This window comes from Canis lupus, chromosome 19, assembly GCF_048164855.1.
Source record: "Canis lupus baileyi chromosome 19, mCanLup2.hap1, whole genome shotgun sequence".
NCBI classification, from domain to species: Eukaryota; Metazoa; Chordata; class Mammalia; order Carnivora; family Canidae; genus Canis; species Canis lupus.
The window spans coordinates 38,961,649-38,985,049 of NC_132856.1; the positions used below are offsets into that span (position 1 = coordinate 38,961,649).

Here is a 23,401-nt window from a genome sequence, read left to right on the forward strand (position 1 = left end):
GGCAGACTGCAAGCAGCGGCGGACCCGGGGCGACCCTGGGCAGCTCGGCCGGCCGGCGGCGTGGTGCCCTTGATTCCCCGGCATGGCCCCCTCGGCCTGGGCCATCTGCTGCCTCCTGGGGGGCCTCCTCCTCCGCCGGGGCAGCCCCAGCCCCAGCCCCGGCCCCAGCGTGCCCCGCCTGCGGCTCTCCTACCGAGGTAGGGGCGGCGCGCGCCCTGTTCTAGTGCGCGTCTGTGGGAGCCCGGGACTCTGGGATGTCCGCAGCTGTGGGGTTCCCAGCCAGCACCCAGCAGTCTCTTCCGCCAGCTGGAGGGAAGCAGTGGCTCTCGCACAGCCCGTGGGAGGGATGTCACGGTCATTCCCCCACGCCGCATGGTGCTCCAGCTGCTGCCAGAGGCGGGGACTGGGAGGAGGGCAGGGCCAGGTCCCAGGAGGGTGGGGGTGGGAGAGACGGAGACACGGAGACACGGGGGATGACCTGAGGGGGCTTCTGAAAAGAGAGAGGCCTCAGTAGAGATGGGCAGAGAGAGGTGGGGAGGGACGGAGCGGACAGGAGCGCCAGATCCTGAGGTGTGTGCTCAGCCCGGGCTCCTGGTCCGCGCCCACGGGGGGCAGCAGCCTGCAGTGGAGTCCTCGCGCTATCCCCACAGCCTTGCCCCCGGCTGCCTCTTGTAGCCCACTTCCCATTGCTGGCTTTTGTTCTTCCCTCTCGTCCCAGAGGCTCTTCACAGCCCAGGGGGGTCCCAGGCTCCCCTCATTGACATCCTGGCCCAGGAGGTTCCTCTGCAGACCTGACCTGGTATGCTGTGCTGCAGCCGGCACAGACTCCTCTGAATCTGGGGAGATGGTCCCTGGGGAAGGTCCCTGAGACATGGGCGCTCCCTGATACTTCTCTGTGGGGAAACCAGCGGATTGATCACCTTCCTTTGGGAACCCCAATCCAAGTGAGGACACCATACTGCTCTGGGAAGTCTGAGAGGGGAGACATGGCTCTACTCTGGAGAGCTCATAGTTGGGTTTCGGGGAGAATGTGGGCCTGTCCTGGGAGCTGCGGTTTGGGGTGGAACGTCAGGCTGTAAGAAAAAGCCTGTGGAAAGTACTGTCAGCCATGGAGGGCTTCCTGTAAGAGGCTGTTGATGAGTTTGGGGATGGAGTGGGTGCTGGGCTGACCACTTTGGATGGGTCGTTCTTTGGATAGGTGTAGGATAGCTGGCTTTCCCAAGGCTGGCAAATGCCCCTCCCCACCGTATCCTGCTGCCTGCCCCTTTGGCACTGTTACCTCCATCTCCCTAGCCAAACCCCAAGAACTTATTTCAGGATCCTCAGCTCCTGGGACCAGCATCCCCAGCCAGCCACCCTCCCCCCACCACCACTGAGGCCTGGGAGGGCAGTGTCTATGGAGGAGAAAGCCTTCCTTAGTCACATCCCTGGACTAGAGCCTGGGGCTCCGCCAGGCCGTACCTGGCCTTTCCCATCCCCAGGCCTTTCCCATCCCCAGGCCTTTGCCAGGTGTTCCCTCGGCTGGGAATGCTCCCCCTTGTCTGTCCCATCGAGTCAGCACACTGCTCACACTCACCCACCCTTCCTCCGGGCTCTTCCAGCACTTTGCCCAGCTTGCTACCATCCGTTCTGCCAGTGAGGCCACCTTCCCTGGGGACTGGGTAGGGCACAGATGGGCCTGTGGGAAGGAGATGTTAACTGGAAGATCAAGGGACTAAGGAATGGAGGAGTAGGCAGCAGGACTGAGCCCCCTGCCCCACCCACCCCCAGGAGTCCTCTCCCAGAAGCTCTCCAGCAGGCCTGTGGATGGAAACATTTTCCAGATGTGCATGTGGGTGTGGTGGGGGGGGTGATGCACAGCTGGGACCCTCCACCTCCACACCTTAGCTGGGGAAGTGGGCCGCGAAGTAGGCACTGATCCTCTTCCTGCTCTCGGCTAGATCTCCTGTCTGCCAACCGCTCTGCTGTCTTTCTGGGTCCCCGGGGCTCGCTGGACCTTCGGGCCATGTACCTGGATGAGTACCGGGACCGCCTTTTTCTGGGGGGCCGTGATGCCATCTATTCTTTGCGGCTGGACCAATCATGGCTGGATCCCCGGGAGGTGAGTGGGACTGACAGAGGGGAGCCTCTGTCTGAGAGCTGGGAGGCCAGTCTGGGAAATAGGCTGTGAGGTCAGGAGTCAGCCAGGCTGTGTTGTAGGTCCTGTGGCCGCCGCAGCCAGGACAGAAGGAGGAGTGTGTTCGCAAGGGAAGAGATCCTTTGGTGAGTGCTGTCAGGAGTGACTGCCCCCCCCCCAAGCCTTGACCAATGCCCAGGGCTTGACCCCCAGTATAGCCTGTGGGCACTCCCCCAGGTACTTGTGCTAGGGGCCTTCTGCAAAGAACATCACCTCCACCTTTGATCCCCAGAGTTGATCAGCCAGGCAGGGCTGAATCCTGGGGCCCAAGGTAAGGACCCCCTCATTCCCTCCACCCCACCCCTTCTCTCTGCTAGGTGGAGTGTGCCAACTTCATACGGGTGCTGCAGCCCCACAACCGGACCCACCTGCTGGCATGTGGCACTGGGGCCTTTCAACCCACCTGCACCCTCATCACGGTCGGGCACCGGGGGGAGGTGAGCCTGGGGCAGGCCCCACAAGGGACTGGGAAGCAGTGGCATTTCCTTCCTGCTGTCTGAACGCTCCCTATTGAGCCTGCTCAGGGCAGAGGGGTCAGGAGCCTGAAAGGCATCTTTGTGCCAGGCTGACCCTGTTGGCGAGGTCCTGAATGAGGGCGCCTTCCGCCCACTCTCCAGCTGCACGCGATGGCCACTGCCCGGCGGGGTCGGGGAGGGGGGTGGGCTGGTGCTGCTTTCCCAGGTGACATCCTTCCCCCCTTCCTCTCTCTCCCCCAGCATGTGCTCCATCTTGAGCCCAGCAGTGTGGAAAGTGGGCGGGGGCGGTGCCCACATGAGCCCAGCAGTCCCTTCGCCAGCACCTTTGTAGGTGGGTGATGCCCAGGCCAGGGTGTGCCCAGGATGGGCATGATGAGGGTGGGTGCTGGCCAATGTCATTTGGAAGTGTTGGGGCCAACTATGGAGCCTGGCCCTCCTTCCCTGATTCTGCCCCATTCTCACCTAGGTGGAGAGCTATACACGGGTCTCACTGCTGACTTCCTGGGGCGCGAGGCCATGATCTTCCGGAGTGGGGGTTCCCGGCCAGCTCTGCGTTCTGACTCTGACCAGAACCTCCTACACGGTGAGCCTAGGGTCTGCCCAGGGCAAGGCTGGCTGGGGTCTGCCCCTGGCACTGATAGGGAGGCACGAGAGCTGGCCCTGGAGCGGACATGGGAGGGACCGCCCAGCCCCACTCTACTCCCTGGGACTCCAGCCTCCAGTGGGATCCCTGTGCCTTTTCCCCTCCCAGCTGGCCTCAGCACCTCCCCATCACTCCATTCTCCCCTGTGAGTCCCTCCCAACCAGCTGTACCTTGTCACCTCCCAGACCCTCGGTTTGTGATGGCTGCCCGAATTGCTGACAACTCCGACCGGGACGATGACAAGGTGTACTTCTTCTTCTCGGAAACTGTGCCCTCACCCGATGGTGGCCCAGGCCATGTCACCGTCAGCCGTGTGGGCCGTGTCTGTGTGGTAAGAGCTGTGAGGAGGCAGTGAGGTTCAGATCCTCACCATACCCCCTCCCTACACCTGTTCCCACAAGCAGCAGGAGGGAAACTGAGGCAAGCATGTGAAGCCAACATCCATGCCTCTCCTCACAAGGATGTGAGGGTGGAGGAGCAGGAGTGAGGGGGCGCCCATCCCCGTGGAGCTCAAGGCTGATTCTGATCTTCTACCCCCCAGAATGATGCGGGTGGCCAGCGAGTGCTGGTGAACAAATGGAGCACCTTTCTCAAGGCCAGGCTGGTGTGCTCGGTGCCTGGCCCTGGAGGTGCTGAGACCCACTTTGACCAGCTGGGTAAGGGCATGGTTGGGGTGGGCATGGATGTGGGTGTGGGGGGCTCAGAGCCAGTGAGTGGGGGGCATTGACGGTGGCCTTCTGTCTCCCAGAGGATGTGTTCCTGCTGTGGCCCAGCACAGGAAAGACCCTTGAGGTGTATGCTCTGTTTAGCACAGTCAGGTGGGCACTCAGGCCTCCCCCCACATTCCTGTCCCTGGTCTAGTCTCTGCACCCCCAGCGTCCTCTGCTGAGCCTCTGCTTTCATGTCCTGACTTTACTGTGGGTCCTTTCTGTTCCTGACTCAGTGACTCTCAGGCTCTATTCTCTATCTCCCTCTCTTCAAATTTGTCTGGGTGTCCTTGTTTTGGGGTCTCTGCTATCTGCAGGCACCATCACCCTCTGTCCTGTCCGTGGAGTCAGGCTGCCCCCTTCCCACCTAGGACAGCCACCCTGGCCTGACTGTCCCTGTCCTCCCCTCAACAGTGCCGTGTTCCAGGGCTTCGCTGTTTGCGTGTACCACATGGAGGATATATGGGAGGTCTTCAAGGGGCCCTTTGCCCACCAGGATGGTCCCCAGCACCAGTGGGGACCCTATGGGGGCAAGGTGCCCTTCCCTCGGCCTGGAGTGGTGAGTATCGACCTGGAGCCAGGCCAGGGAAGAGGGCCGAGCAGTTACCAGAGGGACTCCACCTGGGGACAACCTTGTGGCTGAGCCCGGGCTCCAGAGGGGAGCAGAGCCCCGACCACATTAAGGAGGCTTTGCTACAGCAAGAGGATCCCTCCGAGGCGGGCAGGCCTGGGCAGTGGGGCCTGGAAATGAACTGGGCTGGGGAACGTGTGGTCCCGGGATGCTTCAGGTGCTCCCTTTGCTGCCACTCACAGTGTCCCAGCAAGATGACGGCACAGCCTGGACGACCCTTTGGCAGCACCAAGAACTACCCGGATGAGGTGCTGCAGTTCGCCCGAGCCCACCCACTTATGTTCCGGCCTGTGCGGCCACGGTTGGGCCGCCCTGTCCTTGTCAAAACACACCTGGCCCAGCAGTTGCGCCAGATCGTAGTGGACCGAGTGCAGGCAGAGGACGGGACCTACGACGTCATCTTCCTGGGGACTGGTGGGTGGGCTGAACGGGTGGCCCGGGCTGGGGAGGTGTGCTGGTGGTGGGCAGGGGGGAGGGCAGTTCCTTCTTCTCCCACTGACCCCTCTTCTCCTGCCTCAGACTCAGGCTCTGTGCTCAAGGTCATCGCCCTCCAGGGTGGAGACTCCACTACGTCTGAGGAGGTGGTCTTGGAGGAGCTCCAGGTGTTTAAGGTGAGGGGGAGCTGGGGGCAGGGGGGACTGGTGGGAAGGGTCCCCTCCAGCCCCATTGCTATGTCTAGGCCTGGCTCTGGGGACACATGGAGCAAAGTACAGGAGAGAGATGGGCCTGTCTTTATTGACCTTGCAGCCAGTGGGAGGTGAAAGTGAGATCATCACTGCTGTAGGGGCCTTGCTGATGCTTCTGTCTGCGCCCCCCCGGGGGGGGGGAGCAGAGAGAAAAGTGGGAGGGTCCTAGGAGGGGTGTCCAAGGTGATTGACTCTTGACAAAGCCCTGCCAGGCTCAAGCAGTGGTGAGGGGGTGGTTGAGATCCCAAGTCCCTAGAGGCTTCTGTGGTCCCCTCTAGAGAGCCAGGCAGGATGTCATCGGCATCTGGGAGACTGCTGTGCTCCTGACATGGGATGGGTGATGTGGGACAGCTGCCTCATTGCTGGAAAACAGGGCTGTGGGAGGGGACACCAGAGCTTTGTGCTTTTTACTAAGCCTTCTCCTTGGAGGCCAGCCAGGGTGAGAGGACCTTTCTAATAACTCGACATCTGGGAAAGAATGTCTGGCCTTAGTTGCCAAGGAGGGCGCTGACCCAGGCTGGGAGATAGGTGTCTCCTATGGGAGGGCTGGACGTGGCTGAAGCAGGGATGCAGAGGAGGTCTGGCCTCAGGCCACCTCTCTCTGAGACCCTGCTCCTTCCTCAGGTGCCAACACCCATCACTGACATGGAGATCTCTGTCAAAAGGGTAAGAGCAGCTGATATCCCACCCTTTCTTCTTCAAACCCCTCAACTGAAGCTCTTTGAGCTGGGCTGCTGTCTGCTGGAAAGCAGTGCTGCAGCAGACCCTGGGGCTGCCTGATTAGGCCTCACAAAGAGGCCTGAGAGTCCAGCAGGGAGCTGAGAGGCCCATGCATGAAACCAGTGGGCAGTGGGAGCCCTTAGTAAGTGAGGCTGTGTTTGGAGAAGGGGAGAGTCACAAAGGCCAGTGACCCTGGGGAGGCCGATTCATGCTTGGAAACAAAATCCAGGGATGGTTGGGTGGCTCAGTGGTTAAGAGTCTGCCTTTGGCTCAGAGCATGATCCCAGTCCGGGTGTCGAGTCCCACATTGGGCTCTCTGCATGGAGCCTGCTTCTCCCTCTGTCTATGTCTCTGTTTCTCTCTGTGTCTCTCGGGAATAAATAAATAAAATCTTAAAAAAAAAAAAAAAAAAAAAAGAAAACAAAATCCAGAATTTAAATCAAATAGGGGAGAGCCACTTTTTAGAGGCCTGCTGGGTCCTTTTGCAAGTGGCAAAATCTCAAGTTTATCTGCCCCAGTTTATCTTTGGGTAAATCCCAGCTTTTGCATTAGGATTGCTTAAAGCAGAGTGCACTACTAAGGTCAGAGGCAGGTCAGGATAAAGACTATTGAGGTAGAGAGCAAAGGTCAGCAGCAGGAAGGGCTTGGAGAAGCCCCTTAGAGAAAGGTCTGCCCCATGCCCTCTGTATCTTAGCAGAGGATCTGGTGTATGTCAGGTGGGTGATAAACATGTTTGGTTTCTGGGGATGCATCCAAGAGGTTCTGGAAGACTGCTTGCAAATGGGGGTGGGGCAGTCTCAGGAAGCCCAAGGGGGCCAAGAGCCTAGCTGCTTCCAGGTGGGACCCAGGCTCACCTTGGCTCTGTTTGTGTCCCTCCCAGCAAATGCTGTACGTGGGCTCGAGGCTAGGCGTGGCCCGGCTGCAGCTGCACCAGTGTGAAACTTACGGCAGTGCCTGTGCCGAGTGCTGCTTGGCCCGAGACCCATACTGTGCTTGGGACGGTGCCTCCTGCACCCGCTATCAGCCTGGCACCGGCAAGCGCCGGTTCCGCAGGCAGGACATCCGGCACGGCAACCCTGCCCTGCAGTGCCTGGGCGAGAGCCAGGAAGGTGAGTGGTGGCAGGCGTAGGCACCAGCGGGCTCCCACAGGCCCCTCCTCACCCCTCTGTCCCTGCTCAACCCCTGAGAAGTGTAACCTCTGACTGAACCTGTGTTAGCACCCAGCCCTCAGTTTTCCTACGTGTGCAGTTCCCATCAGTTTATGGGTATAAGGTCTTTGCACAGAGTGATGGACACTTAGGTCCCTGTCACACTGGGGGGAGCCCTGGGGTCCCAGAGTCCTGAGTTGAGCCCCTCTCCACCTCCCCTCAGAGGAGGCTGCAGGCCCCATGGCAGCCACCACAGTCTATGGCACGGAGCACAACAGCACTTTCCTGGAGTGCCTGCCCAAGTCTTCCCAGGCTGTTGTGCGCTGGTTCTTGCAGAGGCCAGGAGGCCGGGGGCCCGACCAGGTAAGCAAGGACCCTGTCTCCTGCCTGCATGTGTCCTGATGCCACGTCTCTCCCTGAACCCCAAGCCTTGAACCCTAGGAAGGGGCTCTGAGGAGGAACCTGCCAAGGTCAACTGAAGAAAAGTGTGTATTAAGTCCCAGGGAGAAGGTGCCCTTCTTCCTGACTCTGGGAACGCCCAAGTCAGATGTGGCTGCAACCCATTCAGTGCATTAACTCCCAGACCCTGAACTGAGCTCTGGGAGGTGGGTGGCAGAGACGGAAGAGAGGGAAGGGGGTCTGGGCTGGTCAAGAAGCCCCCCATGCTTACACATATTGCTCATCTTTGAAGGAGTCTCTTCCCAGGGGGTCTTGGTTCTCCTCTGCCCCAGGGTGGTGCCTAGAAAATTTGCACACGCATACATCCCTATACACACACCCACTGCCTAGCTCAACACTCTCTCCACGGAGTCCAGCTGTCTGCCCAGGCCTTTTCCTCCCCCAACCAGAAAGGTCTGTCAACCCCAGAACTGGCTTCAGTCTGGGGCCCAAGGAAAGCGTGGGTGAGGTAGGGTGAGGATCCGTTCCCCAGCCTTTCCTGTGGGCAGAGAAGGGGAGGGAGTGGGTTGATTACAGGAGGGGCTCTCCTTCCAGCTTGGGAACTGGGGGAGGCCAGCTTTGGGCCAGCTGTTGGGCTAGGCACTAAGAAAACACCCCCAGGGGGCCAAAGGCAGGGAGCAACAAGATGGTTACACAATACTTACCGCCCAGGCAGTCCAGCCTCCACATGCAGATGAGCAGACAGGGTCCAGGCTGAATCAGAAGAGCTTTCCTGCATTCTGCAGCGTGATGGGCACTCAGCCCACCCCTCGCTGGTGTAGTGAACAGTGTAGACAGGGATGGAGAAGGCTGTGCATATGTGTGTGTGTGTGTGTGTGTGTATAGAAGGGACTTCTAGTCCTAGGGTAATGGGTATAGTCCTCCCTGAATAAAAGCCCATAAGTACCCCTTTACCCACTCTGGTCCCTGGGACTGTTGGAAGGGCCCCCTAAGGCCAAGGTAGGTGCCCTAGAGCTCTGACTAGGGGAGAAACCAAAGCCTCCTTTGCTGGCCTCATCCTGGGTCCTGGGAGGGTGAGAGCCTACCTACAATTAGCTCACAGTCGGGAGGAGGAAGCCAGCCTGGGCAGGAAAGAGTGAGAAGAGGAGTGCTTCAGCACCAGGCCCTGAGATGTGAATATGGAAAAGCAGGGAGAGAAACTGATGGTGCATGTGCCCTACTCCATGCCCCCTACACACCCTCTCACATGCCCCCCACAGGTAAAGACAGATGAGCGAGTCCTGCAAACAGATCAGGGGCTGCTGTTCCGCAGACTCAGCCTCCTAGATGCAGGCACCTACACCTGCAAGACACTGGAGCATGGTTTCTCCCAGACTGTGGTCCGCCTGGCTCTGGAAGTGATTGCAGCCTCTCAGCTCAACAGCCTGTTTCCCCGGGAGCCAAGGCCAGAGGAGCCCCCAGCCAGGGGAGGCCTGGTGTCTACTCCCTCCAAGGCCTGGTATAAGGACATCCTGCAGCTCATCGGCTTTGCCAACCTGCCCCGTGTGGATGAGTACTGTGAGCGCGTGTGGTGCTCCTCCAGGAGCCGGGGCAAACAGGCCAAGGGCAAGAACTGGGCAGGGCTGGAGCTGGGCAAGAAGGTGAAGAGCCGGGCGCAGGCCGAGCGCAATCGGACACCCCGGGAGGTGGAGGCCACGTAGAAGGGTGTGGAGGAGAGGGTGGTTGGGATGGACTGGGTGGCCCGGCAGCCCCCAGAGTCTCCCACCCACCCAGCTAGGACAGAGGGGGGCCAATGTGCCTGACTGCCTCTTAGAAATGGAAGTCTCTGCCCCCCATACTTATACCAGGCTGCCCACAGGAAAGGCTGGGGCCCGATAGAGGGGCCCTGTGTCCAAGCCTGTGCCCTGCCCCTCTGTGCTCTCGGTCCCAGGCTGGAGCCAGCACCCTCTGGCTGCTGCCAACCCTAGTGGGCCTGCTGTTTGTTCTCAGAGGTGGCCCCCAGAACACATTTCCGGCTGTGCCTGGAGGTGAGAGGCCTGGGTGGTTCTTTCCCAGCCAGCAGAACAATGGCCATTCTGAGTGACCCTTGGAGTGGGTGTGTGGGTGCGTCTGAGGAGGTGTCTGGGCAGGGGCCCCTTAGGCAGCCAGAGGAGGATGGAAGTTGCCTCTAGGCTACCACCCATTAAGAGGACCTCGTGTGACTTAGGGCAGGGAAGTAGAGGTACCGGGAACATGGAACACTAAGACCCTTCCCCACTTTGTGCCCTGATATCTTGGTGGCTCCCTGCCTACCACCTCTTCTCCAACACAGAATCATAGAATCTTTGACAGCTGGAACTTCCTAGGATCCTGGGGGTGGGGGTGCGGGTGGGGTGTCTGGCTCTCAGGCCCCACATCAACCAAATGGTGTCTCACAGCTTGACTTCCCTTCTCCAGGCCAGGTTCCCTGGCACTCCCAGACCTCCTGATGAGATTCCCCCTTCCCACCAGCAGGGCCTTCATGCTGATGAGCAGGGAGAGGGTGATGTCTAGAAGAAAGTCATCCCCTGTCTCTCTCTCTGTGGATTAGAGATGGGGAGAGGGGAGCCAGGGAAGCAAGAGGCAGGGGGAGGAGGCTCTTTCGCAGGGCAATGCAAGCATGCCCACAGCTAGGGAGGATGGGAATGTGGCAGCTCCCTGAGCAAGCTGCAGCTGGTGGGAGGACCAGGCCTGGGGCCACAGAGGATTGGGAGGCATCTGGGATGGGGAGAGGGTGAGAGATCTAGGATGGGCTAGAGCAGGCATTCTCAAGAACCCAAAATAGATCAATTAGCTCAGGAGCCACAGGAAAGCCAGATGTTTCCCAGCCTGGAATCTTTGGTTTCTACTAAGTGAGGGTTGGTGGTGAATGGTTGCATTTATGATGACTTTTCTCTTTTAAAGGAAAAAAATGGGGGGGCAAAAGGTTGCTAAGTCCTGCTGGTTCTTGGGGGTGAGGCTCAGGTGGCCAGGATGCATTTTGTCTGGGCATGTAAGGAGGTGTTTTTCCATCAGCAGTGATGTGTTTCTTGGGCTGGGGAGCAGAGGAGAGGAGAGGAGGAAGATTGAATGAAAAGTCATTCCCAGCCTGCATATGAGCAAGTTAGTGATGCACAAAAGCAATGGGAGGTGGGGGGTAGGGGGCAAGAGCATCAGGTTTGGGATTCCCTCCATGAAAACAACCAAGATGAAGAAATGAAGAAAAAAAACATAGAAAAGCAGGAGAAGGCTTCCTGCTCCACTGAACTCAAACCCAGACTGTACATCTGCCTTGGATTTTATCTGAATTACCCCATGATGCCCAGAGAACTGGGATCCAAAATAGGCCCCCCTTCTTTGACTTCACTGGAAGTGAACCAGAGGCACTGAGATTGACCCGACAACCCCTTGGGAAGCCGTGGGCCTAAGGTTGCTGTGGCTGAGGTGTCAGCAGGTAAAAGCAGAGGAGAGGACTGTAAGAAAGGGACCTGGAGGAGGGACTAGAGGGGGAGGTAGAGGCCATGGAAGAGGGGGAGGAAAGAGCATGAGCCCAGGAATGGGTGCACAGGGCTGCAGCCCCTCTATCCCGGAGAAACAAGGAAGAAATGACCAGGCTCTCAGTGGCCCCTAGGCTGGACCCAGGCAAGGCCTGCTCCAGGCAGGGTTCTCTGGGGAAGTTACTCTGGAAAATGGAGGAGCTCAAAATCCTGAACAACGAACACCTGTACTTAGAAAATTACGGACGGCTTCTGCCAGCTTCCCACACTTCCCACCCTTGTGGTACTGTGTGTGATTAACTCCTGGAAATGCCTCTATGTGTGAATTCTATTTTTGTATTCATATGTTGAGATCAGCCTTGTGGTTTCTGTCTTCAGAGTACACTTATCATAATTACTATTGTAATTTTTATTGTCATGACCACCTGTGTGCTTTGATGAAGCTCCACAGTGGTCTAGCACACAGATCTACAAGGAAAGCCATGCAGTGAATATTTACATCATGTAATTATATTATTGTATCTCTGTATTTCTGTTCTAAACTGACTGATGTCATCTGCGTGGGCTAGAAATGAAGAGCCTTTCCATCTATTCCAGGAGGGAGAAGGCCACGCTAAGTGGTATATTCTAGAAGGCAGGGAGATGAGCATAGGGGAAGGAAGGAAGGAGTCAAAGGGCTTTGTCTAGGAAACTGAGATCGCTTATTAAATTAGGAAACTCATGCCCCTCAGGCTTCTGAGACTGACCTTCTTGGACTTCAGGAAGATCTTGAGTCAGAAAAAAAATGCTGGCAAAGGGCAGCTGGGCACGTAGGCAGCCCCGTTCCTTTTCCACAGTAACTCTTGATATTTGTAACAGCAACACTTGGCCTGGTGCCTGTCTTCGTGGCAAGTCACATACCAACATATATTAAGGCCACTGTGCCCTTGCCTGGGGAGCCAGGCTCTGCTGTGGGGGTTGCAGCTTCTGAGGAGGAGGGGAAGTCTGGATGCTGCTGAAGGCGCCACTGACCACAGCTCCCACTCCCCTGGTGACATCATGCCCCTGCCCAAATAACAGAGCCCAGTGGTGCTGGAGGGAGATGGGAAAAGGCAGGGGTGATTTGCAGATGGGAGGGACATCTTGCCAGGGAGACTAGCTTCTTGCTTGCCTGGTCCCCTCAGTGTATACCACAGAGTGGGGGTGCTTAACAGTTCAGTTGTCCATCCCATGGTGTAGCGCTAGAGTGGGACCCCTCCTTTTGCTCCTGGGCTTGACAGAACTGAACCACTCTGCCCTGCCCTATGCAGCCACCACCACCACTGCCTAAGAAGCATCATCAGCACCCACTTGGCAGAGTGTGGAGCTGAGAGGGCTGTGTGAACTTGACTTCTCTCCCCAGGACACAGCAGCTCTGTTTCCACCTTCCCACCCCTTGGGCCTGGACTTTTCCCCCTCATGCCTCCCACCCTAAGCCTTATTTCCTGCTCAAGGGCCTCCCTCTCTCTCTTTCTCTGGTGGCTTTTTTCTTCACAGTCTCGTATTTCCCCTAATCTTTGGGCCTGTGTCATCATTTCCCAAATGTGTTTAGTGCTGGAAAGAGGCTTCAAGAAAGACACAAGGTGAGCATTATCCAAAATGGTGTCTTGTGGAATGTGAGATCCTCTGTGATAAGGGTCAGATAAATACGGGATTTCTGTGCCTTTAGCCCCCACGGAGCTGCTGTGTGTGCAGCCCGTTTGCTCTGTGAAATCCCTGAGAAGTCCACAATAATCTCTCATTAATTTGCATGTCTGCTGAGAGCTACATGATTCTCCCAAACCTGGGGTCCTTATTTCCCCCTCAAGTAATCACCACCTCATGTTTTTACTGTGTCGAAACATACTTTGGGAAAATGCTGATTTGATTAATTCCTTCCCCTGCCATGTGAGATCAGTTTATTAATCTATGCTTTCTTTTTTTTTTAATTTATTTATTTATGATAGTCACACACAGAGAGAGAGAGAGAGAGAGGCAGAGACATAGGCAGAGGGAGAAGCAGGCTCCATGCACCGGGAGCCCGACGTGGGATTCGATCCCGGGTCTCCAGGATCGTGCCCTGGGCCAAAGGCAGGCGCTAAACCGCTGCGCCACCCAGGGATCCCTTAATCTATGCTTTCTAAGCCTGTACACTCTGGAGGCCCTGGCCTTCCAGATCCCATGGCAGGCACTGGAGCAGGACCCGCTGTCCCGGGGCCAGGGCTGCCAGGCCACCAATTTGCCGGCCCTGGGGTCTGGCCTCTGCCCATCTTCCCACACTGTCTGCCTCCACAGCCCACTTTGAGCAAGATGCTCTGCGGATGGCTGGGGTTCACCCGCAGCCTTGGCTGCCCAGCAGTCCAGCAGATTCACTTCTAAGGAAGGGTAGGGGTAGGGAGGGAGCAGAACAGGGGAGGAAAAGAGCTCTTTTCACTTTCTCAAATGGCCTCCTTGCACTCAGCTAAGCCCAGGTCAGTTCCTAGGCAGACTTTGAATCCCCCAATTGGAGGAGGGGGCAGGCAGCAGCCATCAGGAGCCGAGCTGTCCTCTCCATGGGCTGTCAGGGGCCCCAGGTGCAGATATAGTGCTGATGGGAGTGGGGGTGCTGGATAGGGACCTCACTCACATGCCTCTGCCAGTCCACAGCACTGAGGCTTCCCCAGCCAGCCACATCTCCTTCTTAGAACTAGGAGGCAATTGCTCAGAAACAGCCTGATTTCCATTCCTAGTTAGGTAGCCACCCCAGCCTTCCCCAAGTGCTGATTCTCAGGATCTCCCCCAAGAAGGTTCAGCCCACACCAAGGTCAAATCCCCAAGGTTTTCTAAGACTACAAACTTGGACTTGGTGTAGGGAGAGAGTGAATGGGTGGGGCTGGGTTTCATATCTGACTAGGAGCTTAAGGATTGTGGGGCCCCTGCCCTGGTTCCTCTTCCGGACTCACCCACCCACCCTGGTGAACAGGAGATGAGGCAACAGCAGCTATGGCTCTGTGCCCACTTCCCACTGCCCTGCCCCTGCCCACCCTTGCTGTGGGTACGGCTACTGGCCCCGTTCCCTAGAGGCCTTGTCCTAATGAAGCCTTTCACTTTCCCTGCTGGATTTTCACTAAGGAAACTCCTGGTTCCTCAATGCAGCCTTTTAAAAGATCATTCTCCACTGAGGATGGGAAATGCTCCACAGACTCTAGGAGGGCCTCCTATGAGGCCCACCTGCTCCTATCCTCACCCGGACCTTGGCAGTCAGCTAGTAGCTTATACTTAGGGACTCTGCTGAGGCAGACTCAGGTGACCAGTCTTGACCTCTTTCCCCCAGGAAGGAAGATGACTGGAGTGGACTCTAATCCATCCCAATAGGGTGTGTTTTACTTTCCTAAGCATCCCACTGCGCAGAGAGGGAAGACCAGGAAAAGGGGACTGTTGTGGGCTGTCAAGGATTCCAAAATAAATTAACAGAGGCCTGCAGCAGAGTCTAGGGGTCTGCCATCAAATGGAAAGGACTCTAGTAGTAGGACACACAAAGCCCATATGGGACTGTTAGGAGGACAAGGCGGGCTCTGCTTTCACAGATAAAGGTACAGAAGAATGATATGGCAAACCAGCAGCTTGCTTTATGGACATGACCTCATCTGTTCACGCTGCCCCCCACCCCCAGCTGATAAGAATCTGGTGCTGTTTCCTGTAGTCCAAGGGTCTCGGACAATGGTGTGAACAGGCTGGCCCTGCTGGAAAGGACATTGTTTAGGGAAGAAAAAACACACCAGCACAAAGACAGGGCAGGACCTGTCTAAATGTAAGGGCCTGTTTACAGATCCCTGATTTCCAAGAGGGGGGGAACACAATGGGGAATTGTTTTTGGTGAGTCTGGAGTCCCCTTTAGAATACTCCTGGGGTCTGGGGATGGCTTTGATGGCCTAGACAGGTCTCAGATGCTCTGAGGGGGATGGACATTGATGGCATGGATGCCTTCCTGTTTATCAGAGGTGCTTGCAGGGCAGGGTCAAGGAACAAGTTTACACCAAAGACAACGGGGAGGAGCCCCAGGCCTCTCCTTTCTTCCGGGCCTCTAGCTATTGCACTGCTTAGCTGTTGCACATGCTAGAGGTGGTTTGCTACAGAGAAGCTAGAACAAAGTTTTTTGTTTTCTTAAAAAAAGCAAGTTTTTGGTTTATGACCTCCAGTTGCCACATTGCTTTTTGGGAAAAAAATGTAGAAGGCATGAGACCCTTCCAAATAGTAGACGCCTCTGGAATGGGGCTTCCTAGCTTAGTCACTAGGGAGACTATTTATACCTGGGGACTCCCAGGTAGTTGCAACGTACCTCCAGCTAGCCTGGGAGCACATAGGAGTTAACAAAGTGTCCCTCAGGGCAGGGCCAATGGAAACGCTATTTCTCATAGCAACCTCCTGTCTGGTCCACAGGTTAGAGCGTTTGATGTCACTAACTAGAGGCCTTAATGTGTGTGTGTGTGTGTGTGTTTGAGGAGAGTGGGGCAGAAGAACAGAACTGTATCACCCATTTCTCTTGGAACTGGCAGTCCTCATTTTTGAGGGTAGGAGGAGGGCAGCTGGAATTATGAGGATCACTTTGGGTCTGGACCATGAAGGCAGACCTGACTGAGGATTTGACCTGTGATGGAAATGTCATTAATAACTTTCATACTAAAAAAAAAAAAAAATAATAATAATAATAATAATAATAATAACTTTCATACTAATCTCTAAACCCAATACCAGCATATCTCATGAATAAACACAAATGGATGTGTTTAGAACAAGTGAAGAGCAGTAAGTCCTATGCAATCCCAAAATAGAAGCAAGGTTTCATAAATAAGCCTTTCTCAACCTTCCAGCTCTAAAGGGTTAGAATCTTCTTCCTCAAAATGCTAACAGTGCCCTCTGTTGTTTGACAGTAAAACAACAGGTTCATGAATATAAGGTATAAGCACTTCTGTCAATTCAGTAGATATCAAACTGCCTCTGAATGTGGGGTCTGGAGCCACACATCATGGAGGGGGGGAAAGGTTAATAAGACAAACAGATCCCTGCCTTTAAGGGGCTTCCAATCTAATGAGAGATATATTTACACAACTGTAGGGCCAGGTGGAGAATGATGCCAGCTCTAATAGGAGTAGAAGCAGAGACCAGTGCAAGTGAAGAAATGGCCCTTATGCTAGGTTCAACAGGCTGAAGACAGAGGTTATGGCTCTCCATACTGCAAACCTCATGCTCAGGGCCCAGTGTTCCAGGGTAGCCAGGGCAGAGTGCCTGTGGGTGGAGTGTCCAGGGAGATGCTGCTAAGTAGGGCCATATTTGTAGAAGACCTTAGATGCTAATCTCAGCAGAGCCATCCTAAGTAAAGAGCTAGCAGATGGGGATCCCTGGGTGGCGCAGTGGTTTAGCGCCTGCCTTTGGCCCAGGGCACGATCCTGGAGACCCGGGATCGAATCCCACGTCAGGCTCCCGGTGCATGGAGCCTGCTTCTCCCTCTGCCTGTGTCTCTGCCTCTCTCTCTCTCTCTCTCTCTGTGACTATCATAAATAAATAAAAATTAAAAAAAAAACAAAAAAAAAAACAAAAAAGAGCTAGCAGATGTTTATGGTAATTAGCAGAAGGGAAAAGGTGGATTTATCAGCAAAGCAAGTGGACATAGGAAACCATGCAGAGAAGGCTTTCACTACAGTCCTCTGAGGCACAGGTGACCAAGCTGAGCACTGGCAAAGGGATGGCAAAGAAGGTAAACATTTATAAAATAGTCAAACTGACGAGAAAGAGGGTGGTTGAGGATAAAGGGGGTGAAGGAGATTCTGGAATTTCTGGCCCTAGTTTATGGTTCCTACAAAGGTAAGAATTAGAGGAAGTAGAGAAGGTGTTTTGGAGAATTCTTATTTAACATCTATTTCAACTCTCCCCAAGTGAACTATTTGTTCTAGGCCCTAAGTAATAAAGCAGTAATTAATTATATTAGATGGATCATTTATGAAAATATAGATTTAAATCCTATAAGAGGGAACTGGAGGATCTTGAAGTGCCAGAAGGTAAAGTAGTCCTCAAAACAAAACAAAACAAAACAAAACAAAACAAAAAAACCCGGGCAGCCCAGGTGGCTCAGCGGTTCAGCACCGACTTCAGCCCAGTTTGTGATCCTGGAGACCTGGGATCGAGTCCCACGTCGGGCTCTCTCATGGAGCCTGCTTCTCCCTCTGCTTGTGTCTCTGCCTCTCTCTCTCTCTCTCTCTCTCTCTCTCTCATGAATAAATAAAATCTTTAAAAAAACCCAAAACAAAATAACAAAACATGCAATAAAAGGGGTATGTGAAAAGGACACAGGAGTTCCCAATGGCCAGAGCTGGAATAATTTGAGAATTTGAGCAACAAAATAAATCAAGCAGTATTGGGTTACACTATGTACATCCCTAAGTCTAGACTGACATAAGCAAATGACCGAATAAATAAGTGGGAGAGAATAGGTAAGTTTTCCATGCAGAAGAATTCCAAATAATGTAGATATTCTGACCTCAAGGAGAGAGGGGGCATAAATCCCCACTTATTAATTGTGGGCTACACAGAGTAACTTCCTTCTAAAAGGCAGTCTAGAAAGCGGGAAAAAGAAGTTAACTTTATGCTGGAGAAACCTGACAAACACTCCTCACCAGATGATCACAGTCACTATCAACAGTGAAAGACGTGTTGATAGTTTATAACTTGGATATGACATGATAATAGCACTTTACCTGTGTGGTCTCCCTCCCTCAGGCCTATAATCCTAGTCTAATTGTGAGAAAAACATCAGACAGATCCCAACTGAGGACTCTCAAAATACCTGACCAGTACTCCTCAGACTGTCAAGGTCATTAAAAACAAGGAAAATCTGGCAAACTGTTACAGCCAAGAGGAACCTAAGGACACAGGATGACGCAGTGCAATGTGGTCTCCTGATGTGATCCTAGAAAAGAAAAGAGCTATCAGGTGAAAACTAAGGAAATCTAAATGAACTTTGGGTTTTAGTTGATAATAATGTATTGGTCCATTAAATGTGACAAATGTACCATATTAATGTATGATGGTATTAATAGGGGAAACTGGGTTTGGGATATATGGGAGCTCCCTGTACTATCTTCTCAATTTTATGTAAATCTAAAACTATCCTAAATTAAAAGTACATGTATGGAAAAAGAGCCCCATTATTTAGCGGAGAATGATCGATTAGGTGAAGAACAGAATATTTCAAAGTTGGCGACTTTCCCTGGCAGCTATTAAAATCAATGAAGAGTACAGGTATAGAGATAAAGAAATGGTTAAAAGGGGGAGTGTGTGTGTGTGTGTGTGTGTGTGTGTGTACACACATATGCACACTCTGCTAGGTATCCATAAGGCCAACTATACCCAAAGATCAGGCAGCTGAATCTCTGGAGGACAAAGGCATCCCCTAACCCCCAAACCCATCCCAAGCTGTACCTCCCACTCACTGCAGCTGGAGTCCAGAAGGCCCTGTTAGAAGACCACTACTTTCAGTTAAGATGGTGTCTGTCACACTTGAGTAGTCCCCAAGTGGATTCTTTTTGTTTTGAAAGATTTATTTGAGAGAGAGAGAGAGAGAGAGAGAGAGAGAGAGAGAGAGAGACGTGCCCAAGTGAGCACACAAGCTGAGGGGACGGGGTGCAGAGGGAAAAGGAAAGGGAGCAGCAGACTCCCTGCTGAGCAGGGAGACCAGTGTGGGGTGATCCTAGGACCCCCGAGATCATGACCCCCCCTCAAAGGCAGATGCTTAACCGACTGGTGCCCCTCCAAGTGGATTCTCTTAAAGGGGAAGATGCTACTCCAAATCTCTGAGAATATGCCTGGTAACCCAAATTATAGAAATTCTAGATTAAGAAATTGAAGTCTTAATCGGGGAGTGTCTTGCAGCTGTGAATTATCACTATAAGAGTTGAGTCTTAAAAAAAAAAAAGAGTTGAGTTTTTAGGATAGGTAAAATATTTGTTTTTGAAATGAAAATCCACAATTTGAAAACTTTGTCACTTGCAGAGCTCTGATAAGGTGTCCCTGGAAACGCAGGTTAGGAAGCACAGCACTGAGTCATCAAAATCATAGGAGAGGAAAAGAAGAAAAAAGGCATAGTCGTGGGCAACCCTAGGGCATTAGCTGTGTAGTAGGCCCAATAAGAAGCCAGCTCAGGAGTAGGCTATAGGAGGCAGGTCTTTCAGAAAAGAAGTGCAACTAACAGTGATCTGATATTTGGCCTATGAGGCATTGTATTTTGAGGCAACTGTCATGTGGAACATTTGGGAAGAATTACCCATAGATACCTAGCAAATTGAGCAAATGCAAAAGAGATAGGTATTCATTTCAGGAAAAAAACGATGTATAGGAGAGGAAAAATAATCCTAGTTCCCTGTTTGGTCGAAAGGTATAAGGCATTTACATGCTCACAGCAAGTAAACTGAAGGTTACTAATGTAAACACTAAAGGTTAATTCAACAAGAAAGGACACGATTACAAAAGATGAAGAGAATGAAAATGGGAAGGTTTTAAAGGAGCAAGATCTTTATGTGACATAATAGGAAATCAGTAACATCTAAGACCAATGACTCAAGAATTGGCTAAAATAATGGAAAGTAGTTGCCTTTAGGGAGTGGGATTGACAGTAGGGAAATATAAGTCAAGAGACTGTTTTTCATTATAATCCTTTAAGTACTTCTTGACTTAACACTTTTTAAACTTCTGTATTACTTTGCCTACAAACTTTGACAATAACAAAAAAACAACAAATCACTCCACTCCACAGCCCATGTGATTCCAAGTGAATCTCGTCAAATCTAAAAGTGATCACTGTAAACACTAAGGATGGAAGTCTCCAGGGGACAGCAACATTTGAACCAAGAACCCTGTCCTCCACCATTGGTGACAATGACTCTGTGAAACCCTGAGAACTGAGTATCTGGCAATAGTCCTGAGTTTCCCCCACTAACCTAAATCCCACAAAATCATTAAAAACAAACAAATGTGAGATAGGTTCCATTCAATTTCTCCCAAGACCTTCTGCCAGATTCCCATCCCAGCTGCCTTGCCTAATGCAACTGTCCTGGCATGGTTCCCTTACCCAAGACAGAAATGCCCGAGCCACGAGGCAGTGAGGTTTTGAGTGGAGGTATGCTGCAGACCGCACCGCCTGCAGTGAACAGAGTCCTTCCACTCAATGGGAGCATGGCAGTTCCTGCCCTGTTTGAGTCCAGGGCCCCAAGTCTTGCAATAGTGGCCCATTCTCAGCCCAGTGTGGCCTCCTTTGCTGGCTCCCCTCCCTGATGAGAGCCTGTGTTTATTTGTGTAATGATGAAATCTCTTTATGGGCATTCTCTTTATGGGCAGATGACACATAAGTCCCTGCCCATAAAGTTAATTTCCCTGCAAACTGCTTCCCTCCAAAGCAACATGTCTATGTTTGTAGTAGAAAATTCTGCACTTATTCACTGAATTTTATGGATTAGAAGGGTACATTTTCTATTTCCTCATTCTATCCTCCAGGTTCCTCAGTATGCTAGATAAATCCTAGAGTGAATTTATAAGGAGACACCAATGGAGAGAAAAACCTTTATTTGAATAATAATAAACGTGGGTGAAGTAAGAAGAGGCATATGAGAAGCAGATTAGGGTGGGAGAAGAGAAGAAGGCCCTTCGGGGATCAGGTAGAAAGAGCAGAGGCACTCTCATAACCACTAACACCTTCCAAGCTTGGCCTCTGGACTCTGCTCTGTCCTCACACTCCCCTGGGACTTCTCTTTCCTTGCTTCATACTCTCACTGCTGGCCCTCTTTCCTTGTCTCACAGTCCCAAAGGGCTCCCTCCCCTAAACCCGGTGGAGGAGCACAGCTTCATACCCAAATGTACTTGGCAGCGACTACTCGGAAGCTGTTACTTGGATTTTTTGCAGCTCTTAGTGATTTTGACACCCTTGGACCGCCAGGAGTGGCTCCTCCTGCCACCAGAGGACTCTGGCTTTTCTAATAAGGAAGGTCCTGGCCAATTAGTCCAAGAAGGGCCTGGATTCTCTTCCAGGCTGGTGTCTCTGCAGAAATGCCTCCCAGAGTGGAAGGTGCTGCTGCAACAAGGGATGTCACCTGAGTTTTCTGGTGTATAGTCTGTGGTGAAAGAAAGATGGAGAGGAAGACTCAGTCCTCCCCTCTCTCCAGGAGCAGACCCTTGAGCCTCTCTCCAGCCACTTTCCTTCCTGAACTAAAGGCTCCACCTCAAAGTCCCCATCTGGTGGCAGACCCTCCTTTCCCAGGCACCACAAATCCCCACCCAAGCTCTTAGACCAGACTCCCCTCCAGACTCACCTGTGGCTTCAGCAGAAGGTGCACACTCCTCACACTCCCATTTCTTACTGTTGGATCTAAGAGAGGAGCAGTCCCTATGGGTTCCATGGGATCCACATGTAGCACACAGAATGAGGCGCCACCTCCTGCAGGAAGAGCCAAGGGAAGGTTGTGGGGACAAATATTACACTGACTACTGTTCTCACAATGTTTGCTACAGACCAGGCCCTTGCTGAGGGCTTCCCAGGCAATTTTCACTATACATTTTACCCATGACCCATTGTGGCTAAGTGCCAATCCCTGGACCCAGCACTCGGGCATACATACTCAAAAGGTGGATTTGGAAAGGAATTGAACCTGAGGGTTGCTCCCCTGGGCACAGGGGAGGAGCAAACCCTGAAGGAACCTGTCCACTTGTGCACAAGTGAGTCTCCGGCTAGTCAAGAATGGAACCTCAGGTCACCCTGAGGTCTGCAGACAAGAGTGAGTTGCTTGCTCTTGATCACTGTGCCAAGGTCTAAGTCTAAGATGGGCACTAATGAGTGATCATTCTAGCCAGGAGCCTTTCCCTACCCTTCTTCCTCAAAGCTGTCTCTGCCTTGTTCATACAGACAGATGGGGGCATCACAGTGTTGATAGCGCTGATACAACTCCGAGAAAGCCCCTGGCTCGAGTTCCCAGGCAGCATCTCTGCAGCGGGAGAAGAAACCGTAAGAGGCACATGATTGGTGGTGAAACCGTTGTCTACCTGGGAGGAACTAGAAAGAACTCAAGCTAGCATAGCAAAAGAGTGCAACAGGCTGCCCGAATACTGTAAACAGGATGGGCTGAGTGGCCCGGCAGCCGGGAGGGCTGAAATAGGATGAGTAGAACATGGGGATTCGTTAGTTTCACATTGGAACTCAAGAACCAACCCCCAGAGAATTCTGATCCCCAAGTACCCTTTTAAGGAACATGTCCACCCCTATTCCTACATTTTCCCCCTCCTTTTCTTTCAATAACTGACAGGCCCTCCCTCTACTCCTTTCCTCTTTGTCATATATCAATGCCTGGGGTGCTTCTTCATTCTTTGAACTAACCTCACACTCACCTCCTTTCTAGAAATCTAGGCAACCCACTCCCTGGCTCAATTCCTGCCTTAGAGTTTCCACTACCTGTCTGGAATATGAATTCCCATTCTTAGCATTTCTTGAGGAAACTCTTCTCGATTGTTACACTGTGGACATTTGAAGAAATGTTTTGCTGATGTGTGAGCATATTTCTGTAAGAGAAACACGGAAGAGCGTTGTGTTTATAAATACCATCTTTGATCACCTCTCCACCCCAACCCTCATCTCACAAAACGATGTTGCTAAGAGAGCTTGATTGGGGATTTCCATAAAAGGGCTATGGGTGGGCTAATGGGAGGGGTGCAATCCAGGCATTAGACCTGAGACAAAGCTGAATTCAAGAGAGTACCCAGGAGTACCTCAGATATCATCTCTGGTTGTGGGGCTTATAGTGCTGAAAGGCTGCCTTTCCTTCTATCCCCGAAAGCAAGGCTGATTTTGAGGTTGCTTGACTCATTCAAATTTGCTTGCTCTAGCCATCCTGAGGATTTTGCTCAATCTGAACATTATCATGGATGAGGTCTTACAGGTCAAGAAGGGTGACCAGAGACTGGGCTGAATTTCCTCTGACTGCTTGGAAACAGCCCTACATACAGGCTTCCAGGATGGAACACAGAAGCCAAGACGGCCTGAGCATTCCCAGAGTGATCTAGGGAAAATGTGGAAGATCCCCAGGGCAGAGAAAGCCCCACCTGTATGCACTTGCGGTGGTAGATAGTTTGACTACAACATGGACTCTGGATGTTTTCAACACTTGCTTGGGATAAGTCTTCACAACACAAGACACAGCTTTCCTCCCCTGCCTTCCCCCGTTGGATGTCCTGTGTTGGGCGGTGTTTTCCACAAAATGATCTGAAGAAGAGCAAACAGACTTGATTTCTGGTTTGTCACTGATGCAGTCT

The 23,401-nt window shown here is 52.8% G+C and overlaps 2 protein-coding genes across 3 annotated transcripts in view; one reads left to right on the forward strand and one right to left on the reverse strand.

Annotated features, from left to right (window-relative positions):
- On the forward strand, positions 1-23,351 carry SEMA3G (semaphorin 3G). Its single transcript, XM_072788081.1, has 16 exons — positions 1-197; positions 1,941-2,101; positions 2,200-2,262; positions 2,494-2,613; positions 2,893-2,983; positions 3,119-3,235; positions 3,481-3,626; positions 3,837-3,951; positions 4,044-4,113; positions 4,417-4,561; positions 4,816-5,047; positions 5,153-5,244; positions 5,944-5,985; positions 6,920-7,148; positions 7,411-7,550; positions 8,846-23,351. Exons 1-16 carry the CDS (start codon positions 83-85, stop codon positions 9,284-9,286), a joined length of 2,319 nt encoding a protein of 772 aa, XP_072644182.1. The 5' UTR covers positions 1-82; the 3' UTR covers positions 9,287-23,351.
- Positions 20,652-23,401, reverse strand: part of PHF7 (PHD finger protein 7) — an 11,968-nt gene continuing 9,218 nt past the window's right edge. For both annotated transcript variants that reach the window (XM_072788083.1, XM_072788082.1), the window contains 5 exons: positions 23,192-23,351; positions 22,545-22,651; positions 21,964-22,080; positions 21,412-21,536; positions 20,652-21,213 (listed from right to left, as the gene is read on the reverse strand). In XM_072788083.1, coding sequence (XP_072644184.1) covers positions 20,987-21,213; positions 21,412-21,536; positions 21,964-22,080; positions 22,545-22,651; positions 23,192-23,351 — 736 coding nt within the window. In that variant the 3' untranslated portion in view covers positions 20,652-20,986. The remainder of the gene's footprint in view (positions 21,214-21,411; positions 21,537-21,963; positions 22,081-22,544; positions 22,652-23,191; positions 23,352-23,401) is intronic.

Bases quoted from the DNA above. Each gene is read 5' to 3' on its own strand.
- SEMA3G (XM_072788081.1), top strand. From the start codon at position 83: ATGGCCCCCTCGGCCTGGGCCATCTGCTGCCTCCTGGGGGGCCTCCTC. The intron at 3,236-3,480 runs GTGAGCCTAGGG...GTCACCTCCCAG, and splicing joins TGACCAGAACCTCCTACACG to ACCCTCGGTTTGTGATGGCT. The intron at 5,048-5,152 runs GTGGGTGGGCTG...CTCCTGCCTCAG, and splicing joins CGTCATCTTCCTGGGGACTG to ACTCAGGCTCTGTGCTCAAG.